Source organism: Bison bison, unplaced genomic scaffold (genome assembly GCF_000754665.1).
Source record: "Bison bison bison isolate TAMUID 2011002044 unplaced genomic scaffold, Bison_UMD1.0 scf7180017864043, whole genome shotgun sequence".
Classification (NCBI taxonomy): domain Eukaryota; kingdom Metazoa; phylum Chordata; class Mammalia; order Artiodactyla; family Bovidae; genus Bison; species Bison bison.
Genome location: NW_011494615.1, coordinates 2,815,979 through 2,828,745, shown reverse-complemented (window position 1 = coordinate 2,828,745; position 12,767 = coordinate 2,815,979). Strand labels below are relative to the sequence as shown.

The 12,767-nt window shown below is 42.7% G+C and overlaps 1 protein-coding gene across 1 annotated transcript in view; it reads right to left on the bottom strand.

Annotated features, from left to right (window-relative positions):
* The window catches only part of SCN11A (sodium channel, voltage-gated, type XI, alpha subunit), a 134,575-nt gene that overhangs the window by 63,379 nt on the left and 58,429 nt on the right, over positions 1-12,767 (bottom strand). Inside the window, exons 6-9 of the mRNA XM_010835570.1 lie at positions 11,347-11,475; positions 9,633-9,736; positions 5,121-5,300; positions 4,293-4,356 (exon numbers count right to left, since the gene is read on the bottom strand). Coding sequence (XP_010833872.1) covers positions 4,293-4,356; positions 5,121-5,300; positions 9,633-9,736; positions 11,347-11,475 — 477 coding nt within the window. The remainder of the gene's footprint in view (positions 1-4,292; positions 4,357-5,120; positions 5,301-9,632; positions 9,737-11,346; positions 11,476-12,767) is intronic.

The following is a 12,767-nucleotide window of genomic DNA, read 5'->3' as shown; positions in this document are numbered from 1 at the left end:
ATCTAGGCCCTTAAATCTATTTCTCACTTCCACTGTATAATCATAAGGGATTTGATTTAGGTCATACCTGAATGGTCTAGTGGTTTTCCCTACTTTCTTCAATTTCAGTCTGAATTTGGCAATAAGGAGTTCATGATCTCAGCCACAGTCAGCTCCTGGTCTTGTTTTTGTTGACTGTATAGAGCTTCTCCATCTTTGGCTGCAAAGAATATAATCAATCTGATTTTGGTGTTGATCATCTGGTGATGTCCATGTGTAGAGTCTTCTCTTGTGTTGTTGGAAGAGGGTGTTTCTATGACCAGTGCATTTTCTTGGCAAAACTCTATTAGTCTTTGCCCTGCTTCATTCCATATTCCAAGGCCAAATTTGCCTGTTACTCCAGGTGTTTCTTGACTTCCTATTTTTGCATTCCAGTCCCCTATAATGAAAAGGACATCTTTTTTGGGTGTTAGTTCTAAAAGGTCTTGTAGGTCTTCATAGAACCGTTCAACTTCAGCTTCTACAGCGTTACTGGTTGGGGCATAGACTTGGATTACTGTGATATTGAATGGTTTGCCTTGGAAACGAACAGAGATCATTCTATCGTTTTTGAGATTGCATCCAAGTATTGCATTTTGGACTCTTTTGTTGACCATGATGGCTACTCCATTTCTTCTGAGGGATTCCTGCCCACAGTAGTAGATATAATGGTCATCTGAGTTAAATTCACCCATTCCAGTCCATTTTAGTTCACTGATTCCTAGAATGTCGACATACAATATTGTAAAGTAATTAGCCTCCAATAAAATAAATAAATTTATTTAAAAAGTTAGGTCTACATGTGGAGCAATTCTCAATGAAACAAACTGGACACTAGCAGTAAACTGGATATAAGAGTCTAAAGAAAGATCCACACAGAGTCAGGTAGGAAGGGAGGGGAAGCAATTAGGTTGGGACTCACACCCGTAGGAAGGGACACAGAAGAAAGGGATATCAGAGGCTCAGAGATCCTTCCTGGGGGGTAAAGGGTTTGAATATCATCCTGGGCAGGCCAGCCCTAGGGTCTAACACTAGGACAAAAAGTTCCCTCAGCTGGTTTGAAATCTAGTGGGATTTACAGGAGGGCTATAACAAACTGAGACTCTGCTCACAAGGACATACACATGTTTGCTTAATCTCAGGAATAAGGTAGATGCCTACTCTCACCACTTCTATTTAACTTGATATTGGAAGTCCTAGCCATAGCAATCAGCCAAAAAAAAGAAATGAAAGGCATCCAAATTGGAAGAAAAGGGACTTCCCAGGTGGTCCAGTGGCTAAGACTCTACATTCCCAATGCAGGGGGCCCAGGTTTAGTCCCTGGTCAAGGGAAGTAGATCCCATGTGCCACAATCAAGAATTCGCATGCCACAAGAAAGATGGAAGACCCCTAATTAAACATAAAAGCTTTTTCACAGCAAAGGAAACCATAACATTAGTCGCTCAATCATGTCTGACTCTGCAATCCCATAGACTGTAGCCCACCAGGCTCCTCTGTCCATGGAATTCTCTAGGCAAGAATATTGGAGTGGGTAGCCATTTCCTTCTCCAGGGGATTGTCCAGACCAAGGATCAAACCCAGGTCTCCTGTGGCCTTTACCATCTGAGCTACCAGGGAAGCCCAAGATGAAAAGACAACCCTCAGAATGGGAGAAAATAATTGCAAATGAAGCAACTGACAAAGGATCAATCTCCAAAATATACAAGCAGCTCAGGAAGCTCAGTATCAGAAAAACAAACAACCCAGTCAAAAATGGGCAAAAGATCTAAACAGACATTTCTCCAAAGAAGACATACAGATGGCTAATAAACACATGAAAAATGCTCAGCATCACTTACTATGGGAGAAATGCAAATCAAAACTACAGTGCGGTATTACCTCATACAGTCAAAATGGCCATCATCAAAAAATCTACAAACGATGCTGGAGAGGATGTGAAGAAAAGAGAACCCTCTTGCACTGTTGGTAGGAATGTAAATTGGTAACAGCCACTATGGAGAACAGTATGGAGATTTCTTAAAAAACTAGGAATAAAAGTACCATATGACCCAGCTAGCCTACTACTGGGTATATACCCTGAGAAAACCATTCTAAAAAACACATGTACCCCAGTGTTCATTGCAGCACTATTTACGTAGCCAGGACATGAAAGCAACCTAGATGTCTATTGACAGATGAACAGATAAAGAAGTTGTGGTACATATAGACAATGGAATATTACTCAGCCATAAAAAGGAGTGAATTTGAATCAGTTCTAATGAGATGGATGAAACTAGAGCTTTTTATAGAGAGTGAAGTAAGTCAGAAAGAGAAATGCAAGTATCATACATAATGTATCTATATGATCTAGAAAATCTACAAAAATGGTACCGATGAACCTATTTGTAGGGCAGGAATAGAGACACAGACATAGAGAACATACTAGTGGACACAGTGGGGGAAGGAGAGGGGGGGAATAATTGAGAGAGTAGCATTGAAACATATAATTACCATATGTAAAACAGATAGCTAGCAGGAATTTCCTGTATGACACCTGGAGCTCAACCTGGTGCTCTGTGATAACCTAGAGGGGTGGGATGGGGTGGGAAGTGGGAGGGAGGTTGAAGAGAAAGGAAACATATGTACAGCTATGGCTGATTCATGCTTATGTATGGCAGAAACCAACACAACACTAAACAGTAATTATACTCCAATTAAAAATAAATAATATTTTTTTTTAAAGATGGAAGATCCTGTGTGACACAACTAAGATCCGGCGCAGCCAAATAAATAAATATTCAAATTGGAAGGGAAGAAGTAAAACTGTCACTATTTGCAAATGATATGATACTACAGATAGAAAATTAAAGTCTCCATCAAGAAAACTGTTTAGAACTAATAAATGAATTCAGTAAAATTTTAGGAATCAAGATTCAGAAATCTGTTGCATTTTATATACTAAAAATGAACTGTAGGCATATATGTCCTCTTGACGATCATTCTAGAGAGCTCAACAAACCTTGTATTAGATTATAGTCTAATATGTCTAATAAGTCTGACCTAATCAGAACCTGTGACCACTACAAGACTTCCCTAATGTTACAGACAGCGTTACATCTCTGTTATTTCTCTCTGTATTTACACTCATCACACTTTCAAGAATTTACTGTACATCTCTCTTCCCTGAAAGATGTCAGTTTCAAGAGGGCAGCACTCCTTTATATGCACTTGGATTCCTAGGACCTAAGACAGAGTTTGGCATGCTGTTGGCCCTTGATACATATTTGTTATTGATAAATGAATGTAGTCTATTTCATCAGAGTGCCTAGCATATTATCTTACTTTGAAATACACTCAGACTTCCCTGGTGATAAGGAGATAAGAATAGTCTACCAATGCAGGGAACATGGGTTCAGTCTCTGGTCTGGAAAGATCCCACATGCTGAGGGGCAACTAGAGCCCATGCGCCACAACTACTGAGCCCACTCTCTAGAGCCTGGGAGTGCAACCAGTGAGATCCCTGTGCTCCAACCACTGAAGGCCATGCATCCTAGAGCTGCACACCACAACTACTGAGCCTGTGTGCTGCAACTCCTGGAGCCTAAGCACCTACAGCCTGCGCTCTGCGACAAGAGAAGTCACTGCATTGAGAAGCCCGCACACCACAATTAGACAATAGCCCTGCAAACCACAACTAGAGAAAGCCCATGCACAGCAGTGAAGATCCAAGGAAACCAAAAGAAAACAACATCATCAGAAAGAAACACACTCAATAAATCTTCACAGAATCTCTCAACTCAGAGGACTACTAGAATAAGGAAGGATATCCCCAGAGGGCTACTAGCTGCTGAGGTGAATGTGTATGAACACACATAAAATAGTGTGGGCAATCAGGGGCAGTGGTGGTCACAGATCAACAAATAGAAGATGTATGCTGAGATGTCTTGTGTCAGGGCCATGTCATTGATCAGTAAATAGGTCTAAATGGGGCTTTCAGTCACAATATCCTTTCTGACCTTTGATGGTCTTGCATATCCACTCCATAAAGTTGAAATATCACTATGTTTTCACTAGGTTTCTTACCAGATACAAATTCAACATAATTTGGGGGAGAGTACAGTTCTAGACATTGGGAAATAATTTCTAATTTAGTAATGCATGTCAAAATTTGTTCAGACACTTGAAATAATCAGTGGTGTTTGAGGACTATCACCACTGTTTGCATAAGTCATTAGATGAAGACTGTTTGCCACATCACTCCAAATAGATAGAATGAAGAATATAAACATCTTACCTGTTGCCCATCCACATACCACACATTTTGAATTCAGTGGACTCTTCCTTTTTAAAGCAATAGTCTGAGGGGGGAAAGAATTATAAACTCAGGTTGAAAAAAATAACACTGAAAGGAAAGAGAATAGCAAATATGCCAAATTATGCTAGAAAAAGATGGTCCATAATCTTCCAAAATGATCAAGGTGATCAAAGTGATCCCAATGAAATGATCCAGAGAGAAACTAGAGCCTAAGCCCTCAGGATGATGCAAGAAAAGAAGAGGGAGAAGGAGAAGGAAGGAGAAATAAGAGGAGGAAGCAGTGACACGATAACCACTTTGCTTCTCAGTACATAGAACTGAACCAGAGACCACCCTTGGGAGAAGCTGGACACAGGGTCAGCCCATGAGAAGCTCAAAAACCAAGACAGACGTGGAGAAAGTATGGCCACATGAAATTCAGGACACATGAAATTGATACAGGGTTGACCTCAGAGTGGAGAGGGGGCAACATAAAAGGAGCAACATCACTGAAGAAAATACTTGGGTAGAGGGAGGCACTGTGGGAAGTTGCTGGTCTCCTTTGACCAAAGCCAGGCACTCTGAAGGCATCTGTAAAATGTGACAAGGAAGTGGGCGGATATGAAAGCTGACACCACTGTTATAGATGTGCAACTTCAGGCTTTTCCTTCTCCATGAAAATCCAGAGAAGGAGGCAGTTCTCTAAGAAATTCACCTGCCCACATGAGAATCCTAGAGGACTCATAACACAGACCGATAGATAGTACAAGTGGGGATAAATAAAAAGTAACCATGCACAAACCAAGAAGTGAACGGTGGGGTGTTTACCTTGATAGTAATCTTGATAGTGATGTTTACAGGAATTACTGACACATTTGTACGTCAGATTTCCCATGAAGAGCTGCTGACCTACCAGGGCGAAGATGCTGAGGCAAAAGAGAGCCAGGATCATCACATCGACAAGCTTCTTCACAGAGTGCAGCAAGGCCCCAACAATGACCTTCAAACCTGAGGAAGAAAACAGGTGTGGGGAGAAGACCCCTACTCACACACGCACTTAGGACACAGGCAAGGAACAGTAAGGCTTCCCAAGTCGTTTGATTGCAGGCTGGCATTGGAAACTGACCTGACCTGGAATTCTGAAGCTGAAAGTTCTAGTTCCGACTCTATACCTTAAAAGCTATTTGCCATCAGAGCCATCCACTGGTCTAGGACTTGACCTCTTTATCCCACCCTATAGATGCCACAGGGTTGCTCTGAAGGGCAAGTGAGAAAACTCTGAGCAGAAACTTGCCACAAAGACATAAGCTATAACTTGATGACAGCTGTGCAGTCACTTCCCTGACTGGGGGTCACAGGCAACATTAATGCCAAAGTGAAGAACTGAAGCTGCATTTAACATTTGGTAGCTACTGCCTACAGTAACACACACAAGGCGCCTGGAGATATGGCTAAATTGGCGGGTGGGGGGTGGCTGCAAAGAAAGCTGGAAGAGGGAGCTCTGCCTGGACCCCAATCATGAAGATGTCTGAGGGAAAAAACTCAGATTACTACTTATAATCAGGGCTTTTTAAAAATTCATTCAAGAAATATTTACCAAGCACCTTCAAGGTCCATGATACAGTGTTTGGCTGCCAGAGTTACAAAATAAAAAGGACACAGTCAGGCAGTGTGTCGATAAATGTTTAAAAATCAGCTTTCTGCAGAGAGGGGAGGACACAGGGAGAGTCCCCCTCTGCAGCATTTACAAAGGCCCTGGTTTGCTACATTCTGGAGTGTGGACCCTTCTCCTCCCTCCACGCACCCCTCTCCTGGTTTGCTCAATTCTTGAGTGTGGATCCTTCTCCCTCCACACACCCTTCTCCTGGTTTGCTACATTCTGGAGTGTAGACCCTTTTCCTCCCTCCATGCACCCCTCTCCTGCAGCTGCTTTCAAGCCACCACCGTGACAGCCCTGGACACACAGTGGGCAACAGTCTGCTGGGGAATGAGAACAAGTCAGTCCCGGTACAACACTGATTCACAGGCTCTGCTTTCAATGGGTTCTGCTCTCTGCAAAGAAATTAGCAGATGGCATCTCTAATGTGTGGGATGTCACTGAGTGACAAAGTTTCAGCATAAACCATGAATGGTAGACTTGAGAACACAAAGCAGCATCTGATGGGAGGCCAAGCCCGCCACGACGACCTTCCCACCAAGGGTGATGCTCCGTGAGGAGGAGACTTTGGACCAGGCTGGGACATTCACTGGCTTCACCACTGCACTCATGTTCATGCCAAGATCGTGCTTTCCCTGCACGGTCAGGGGCACCAAACGTAAAAATACTCTAACCTCATCTATGCTTGATTTTTTATCTATAACAAGAGGCTTGCTTGTGTCTTCCCCAAAGCAAGATGATTTGGATTAAAGGTAGTTGTGATTCCAGAATTATTTTTACATAGCCCCATAAAAGATTGTATCTTATACTCTTCGTTCCACAAAAAGCACTGGACTCAGTGGAAGAAGGTAAGGGTGGGATGATTTGAGAGAATAGCATTGAAACATATACATTATCAGATGTAAAGTTACCATCATGGCTCAGTGGTAAAGAATCTGCCTGCCAGTACAGGAGACACCAGAGAACACGGGTTCGATCCCTGGATCAGGAAGATTCCCGGAGAAGGGAATGGAAATCCACTCCAGTATTCTTGCCTGGAAAATCCCATGGACAGAGAAGCACAGCAGGCTATGGCCCAGGGGGTCGCAAAGAGTCAGAAATGACTGAGCATGCATGCACCATATGTAAAATAGATGACCAGTGTGAGTTCAGTGCATGAAGCGGGGCACCCAAAGCCAGTGCTCTGGGACAAACTGGAGAGATGGGGTGGGGAGGGGTGTGGGAGAAGGGTCCAGGATGGAGGGATACATGTATACCTATGGCCAATTCTTGTTCATGTATGGCAAAAACCATCACAATATTGTAAAGTAATTATCTTCCAATTAAAATAATTTAAATTAAAAAACAAAAAGTATCCAGGGATCTCATGTAGTTCATGAGTCAAAATGGAGAGTGTGTTTACCTGCTCAGAGATGAAGAAGGGAACACAAAAGTTGCTAAGTGACTGCCTGAATGTGTATTTATATTTTATCCACATGAGATATGAGGGGCTCAGCTCAGGCAGAAACCCCCAAATCCACCTGGGAAACCAAGGTCCACCTTGTAAAAGAGGAAGAGAAAAGGAAAGAGAGACAAGTTCTACATAAAGTATCCTCTGTCAGTTTCTTCATCACCATGCTGTTGTTTTTCTGGAGTTTCCAAAAATAGTCTACTACCTCTGTATGAAAAAAGATTCAAATTGCCTGGAGTTCTGATAAAAGAGACTGGAAGAAGAAGGGAAGAAGAGAGGAGGGAAGGAGTCCAGAGAGAGAATAACTTTTAATACTTTTTTTATAGAGGACAGGAGAAGGAGAAGACTGTGCCACAATCATCTCATTTTTGATAAACTGGAATTCATAGTTACAACCCATCCTGGGCTTCACCTTGATCACAGAGCTGATCTGGGTTCCAGGAGACCGCTTTTTCTCTCCTTCCTACTTTACTGGTGGCTCCTATTCATCTCCTTTGCCGGCTTTTCCTCTCTCCCCTCCCCTTTAGGGTCTCAGGGCCTCGTGGGTCTCAGTCCTGCGTCCTCTTCTACTTTCCATCTATGCTCATTTTCTTTGTAACCTCATCAGATTCCATGGCTCTAAATATCATCTATAGTCTTCTAATCTCTGAAATGATACCTGCAGCCTTGAACATCAGCTTGTATTTCTAATTGCCTGCTTGGTACTCTGACTTGGATGTCTCACAGCCATCTCAAACAGAATGTGTCTGAAGCTAACCCCCAATCTGACCCCTGAGGCCTGCTTCTCTCACAGTCTTCCTTTTCTCATTCAGAGATGATTCCATCTTTCCAGTCACCCAGACAAAAACCTTGACTCATCCTTGACTCCTCTTTTGCTCACATCATGTATACGGTCAACCTGTCAGAAAGTCCCACTGTTTCTACCTTTAAATTTATACAGAATCTGACCACCATTCACCTACTCCTCTTCTACTGCCTGATCTGAGGGCGCCACTGCTTCTTGCTTGGATTATGGCAGTGGCCCCATGTGTCAGTTTGGGCCCTCTGAGAAGTAGACACTCTGAGACCAGATTACTGGAGATTTGGGGGGAAATGCCTATGAGGAATAGTCTGAAGGGAGGGAATGGAGGGTGGAGAGAGCCTCAGACTGTGACCCAGAGCTGACATCTGGAAAAGGAGAGCAGGAAGGAAGCAGGATAGATAGGAAGGGCTTCAGACTGCAGTGCATATGGGAGATAGTCTCACCCTGGTTACTGAGAAGCCCCTGAGTCAAAGTCCCCCATAGAGAAGTCCCATACCCTTTAGGGGTGGGCCTGCACTAGTGCTCCCCAGATGCAGGGAAAGCATGATCTTGGCATGAACATGAATGCAGTGGTGAATCCAGAGAGGGGGCAGCTGGGACCTTTCATCAACTGTGCTCCCTGCAGCAGGAGATCTGAGCAGCATGCATCCATGGTAACCAACATGCCACCTGCTTGGTCTTCCTGCTTCTTCCTTTGCTCCCCCGAGTTCTGTTCCCCACACAACAGCCAGAGTAATTCTTCTACAGCCTGAGTCAGGTCATGGGACTCCTCTGCTCAAAGCCCTTGCATGGCTCCCTTTTCTCTCAGAGGAAAGCCCAAGACTTCCTGGGACTTAGGTGCTTCCCCTTCACCTCTGTGGTCCTTCCTCCCCCACCTAGACCCTCACTCTGTCTGCTCCAGCCCCATCCACATCTTTCATATTCCCTGGTCTGTGGACTGGCTGCTTCCTAGGCTCTGGATACTCTTCCCCATATGTCTGCTTGTGAAACTTCCTCACCAATTTCAAATCTGCTCACATCTCACCTTTCCAATTGACACCTATACTAACCACCCCACCGAAAACTGCAACCTGCTTCCTTGAACCCCATGACTTCCAAGAGCCATCATGTTACCTATTTTTCCATTTCATTTTTCCATGAAAAAGCATGCCATATAATTTATTTATTTATTATAGTTATTACTTCAGTCCATTTCCCAATCCCCCACCTAGAATGTAAACTCCATGAAGGCAGGGACCTTTGTCTGTTTGCTCACCGATATATCCCAGGCAGGTAGCACAGTGCGTATCAGGGGCTCAGTACATATTTGTTGAATGATGAAATAAATGAATAAAGAGCATTGTTTGTTAGTTTTTGGTTTACATGACATATTTAGAAATTTTAACTATTCTCTTCTGCTAAGAGTCAATGATGAAAGTTAGAGTGACTTACCTGAAATTACTGAAATTGCTTTCAAAGCTCTGAATACTCGGAAGGTACGCAGGGATGACAGACTGAAGCTGCTGTCATTGATATATGGAGAATATGATACAAATCTATAAGACAAAGCACAAGGAAAGTCCAGGCTTGCTCAGTCATGTATCTGTCCTACACATCTCCACAAAAGTCCCAAGTAATTACAGCCTGGGTTCTGTCCACCAGCATGAAATCTGCAGCCTCCCCTTCCAGCCCCACCATCATCTCAAGACCTGGCAATGTCACTCTCTATTGCTGTGGACCCAGGGACCATAGATTGCACAGGAGACCCTTCTCAGCTGATCTTTATATTTGGACATAGTTGGGGATTCCTTGAAATAGTCATGGCAGCTGTAGCTACATTCATGGATAACAGAAATCAACTTAAACATTTATTGACTTGCTACCAAGTTCCAGGCCCCAGTACACTTCCCTAAGGTCTCTCAACCATGTGGTCAAGTCCAGAAGGAACCTAGGCAACCTGGCTTCAGAGCCCGTATTCTTCGGCATTGTACTATACCACCTCTCAATAACATCTGACTATTGACCTTGAAATGTAAAACTCTGAAATTACTAGTACTTACCTCAAAGGGCTTTTGTGAATATTAAACAAAAATATACGCAAAGTGCTTAAGACAATGGCTGGTGCTAATTAAATAAGGTTGGGTTTATTATTACTGTGCTGGCAATGGGCCATTGTTTCTCTTGCTTTTTATTTTGCTCATCATTCAGATGCCAGATTGATGTCCTCTCCTTCAAAAAGAACTTCAACTCTCACTCTTGCTACATACAACAACTAACTCAAAATGGACCATAAACATAAACACAAGAGCCAAAATAATAACACTTCTAGAAGGAAACATGACAGAAACTCCTTGAGCTTTCAGTAGACAAAGATGTTCTAGACCCTTTGTTCCCGCTCCATCTTCTGACAGCCAGAACGATGCACAGCATCCCATGCTAGCACTAACTGTAGCCGGTTTTAATGGTCATGCTTCACTGGGCTTCCCTAGTGGCTCAGATGATAAAGAATCCGCCTGCAAGGCAGGAGACCTGGGTTTGATCCCTGAGTCAGGAAGATCACCCAAAGAAGGGAAAGGCTACCCCCTCCAGTATTCTTGCCTGGAGAATCCCATGGACAGAGGAGCCTAGAGGGCTACAGTCCATGGGATCTCAAAGAGTCGGACACGACTGAGCGACTAAGCACACACACAAATGCTTCACATCCCCTCTGAACTGCTAACAGAGTGAGAATCATGAATGATGGTTTTCTCATTATCACAACCCTGGGTCCACAGAGCCTGGCCCCATAACAGGTCAGTGTTTGGTGAGTAAATGGCTGAAAAAGTAAGACCATGAGTATTTGACCAGAAATGGATTTGTGGGGGATTCCCTGGCAGTCCAGTGGTTACGACTCAGCACTCTCACTGCCATGGCCCAGATTCAGTCCCTGGTTGGGGGGTGGGGGGGTGGAACAGATAGAAAGGATGAAGTGGATTTGTGTGTGTGAAGTCCTCTGGCCAGTTGGCTACATGGTGCAGTTCAGTGCCAACCAACACCGCACTCAAGGGTTCTAGGCTTTACTTGGCTGTACTCAGCCACTCATGTGGATCCACAAAGAACCCAGATGGAAGCCAAAGGGCTTCTTTCCCACCCCTAGTCTCTTCAGCAAAAATCTTAACATTCTTACGCTGTTGCAATGACAATGGAGTCCAGCCAGTTCCACGGATCTCGCAGGAAAGAAAACTCATCCAGAATAAAACCTCTTGCCAATATTTTAACTAATGCTTCAAATAAATAAATCCCAAGGAAGACATACCTACAAAGCAAATCATCCAGAAGAAGAAATATGATAAGTGATGTGAAACACAGAGAGCCCCTCTATCTGATCTGACCTTCATGAGGTTTGATTCCATTTTAATGTGACATTTAACATTACGGTCTTAGCAAATCAGAGTTCAGAAAGGCAAGGTCCTCAAGCAAGTTCTGATATTTGGGATTTCTGATAAACAGGTCCATGAATAAAGTTGCAAAGCTGTTTTTAAATCACTAGCTTCATAGCCATTTTCTTGAGAAAAGTTTCAGCCAGCATGGACAGTCTTTTCAACAAATGGTATTGGGACAGCTAGATGTCCACATTTAAAAGAATGAAGTTGGACCTTTACATCATGTACAAAAATTAAACTCAAAATGGATTAAAGCTAAATGTAAGACCTGAAACTATAAGAGTCCTAGAAGGTAATATTTGCAAATCATTAATCTGATGAGAGGTTAATATTTGAACTACATAAAGAACTCCTACAAAGTCAACAACAAAAAAATTAAATAATCCAGCTTTAAAATGGCCAAGTGACTTGAATGAACATTTCTTCAAAGATTATATACCAATTGCCAACCAGCCTATGAAAAGATGTTCAGTATCACCAATCATCAGAAAAATGCAAATCAAAACCACAATGAGATATCACTCATACTCACTAGAATAGCCACTTTTAAAAAAAAATAGAAAGTAAGTGTAGGTGAGGATGTGGCAAGATTAAAACTCTTGTGCACTAGTGGTGGGATTATAAAATAGTGAAACCACCAAATATTTAGCATGAAGAACCTTCAAAAGATTAGAATTACCATATGATTTGGCAATTGCACTTCTAGGTATATATGCAAAATAACTGAGAGCAGAGTCTTGAAGAGATACTTGCACAACCATGTTAATAGCAGCAGTATTCACAATAGCCAAGAGGTAGAAGCAACCCAAATGTTCACTGACAGATGAACAAATTAATAAAATGTGGTACACACATACTATAAAATATTACTGAGTCTTGGAAAGAAATCCTGTCACATGCAGCAATATGGATGAACCCTGAGGTCATATACTAAGGGAGATAAGCTAGTTTAAAAAGACAAAGGTTAAATGATTCCTTTATATGAAGCACCTAGAGTAATCAAATACATAGAGACATGAAGTATAATGGTGGTTTCCAGGGAAACCTGGAGGGGAAGGCAGAATGAGGAGTTATTATGTAATGAGTACAGTTTCAGTTTTGCAAGATGAAAAATAGTTGTGGAGACGGAGAGTGGTAATCGTTGCACAACTGTGTGAATGTACTT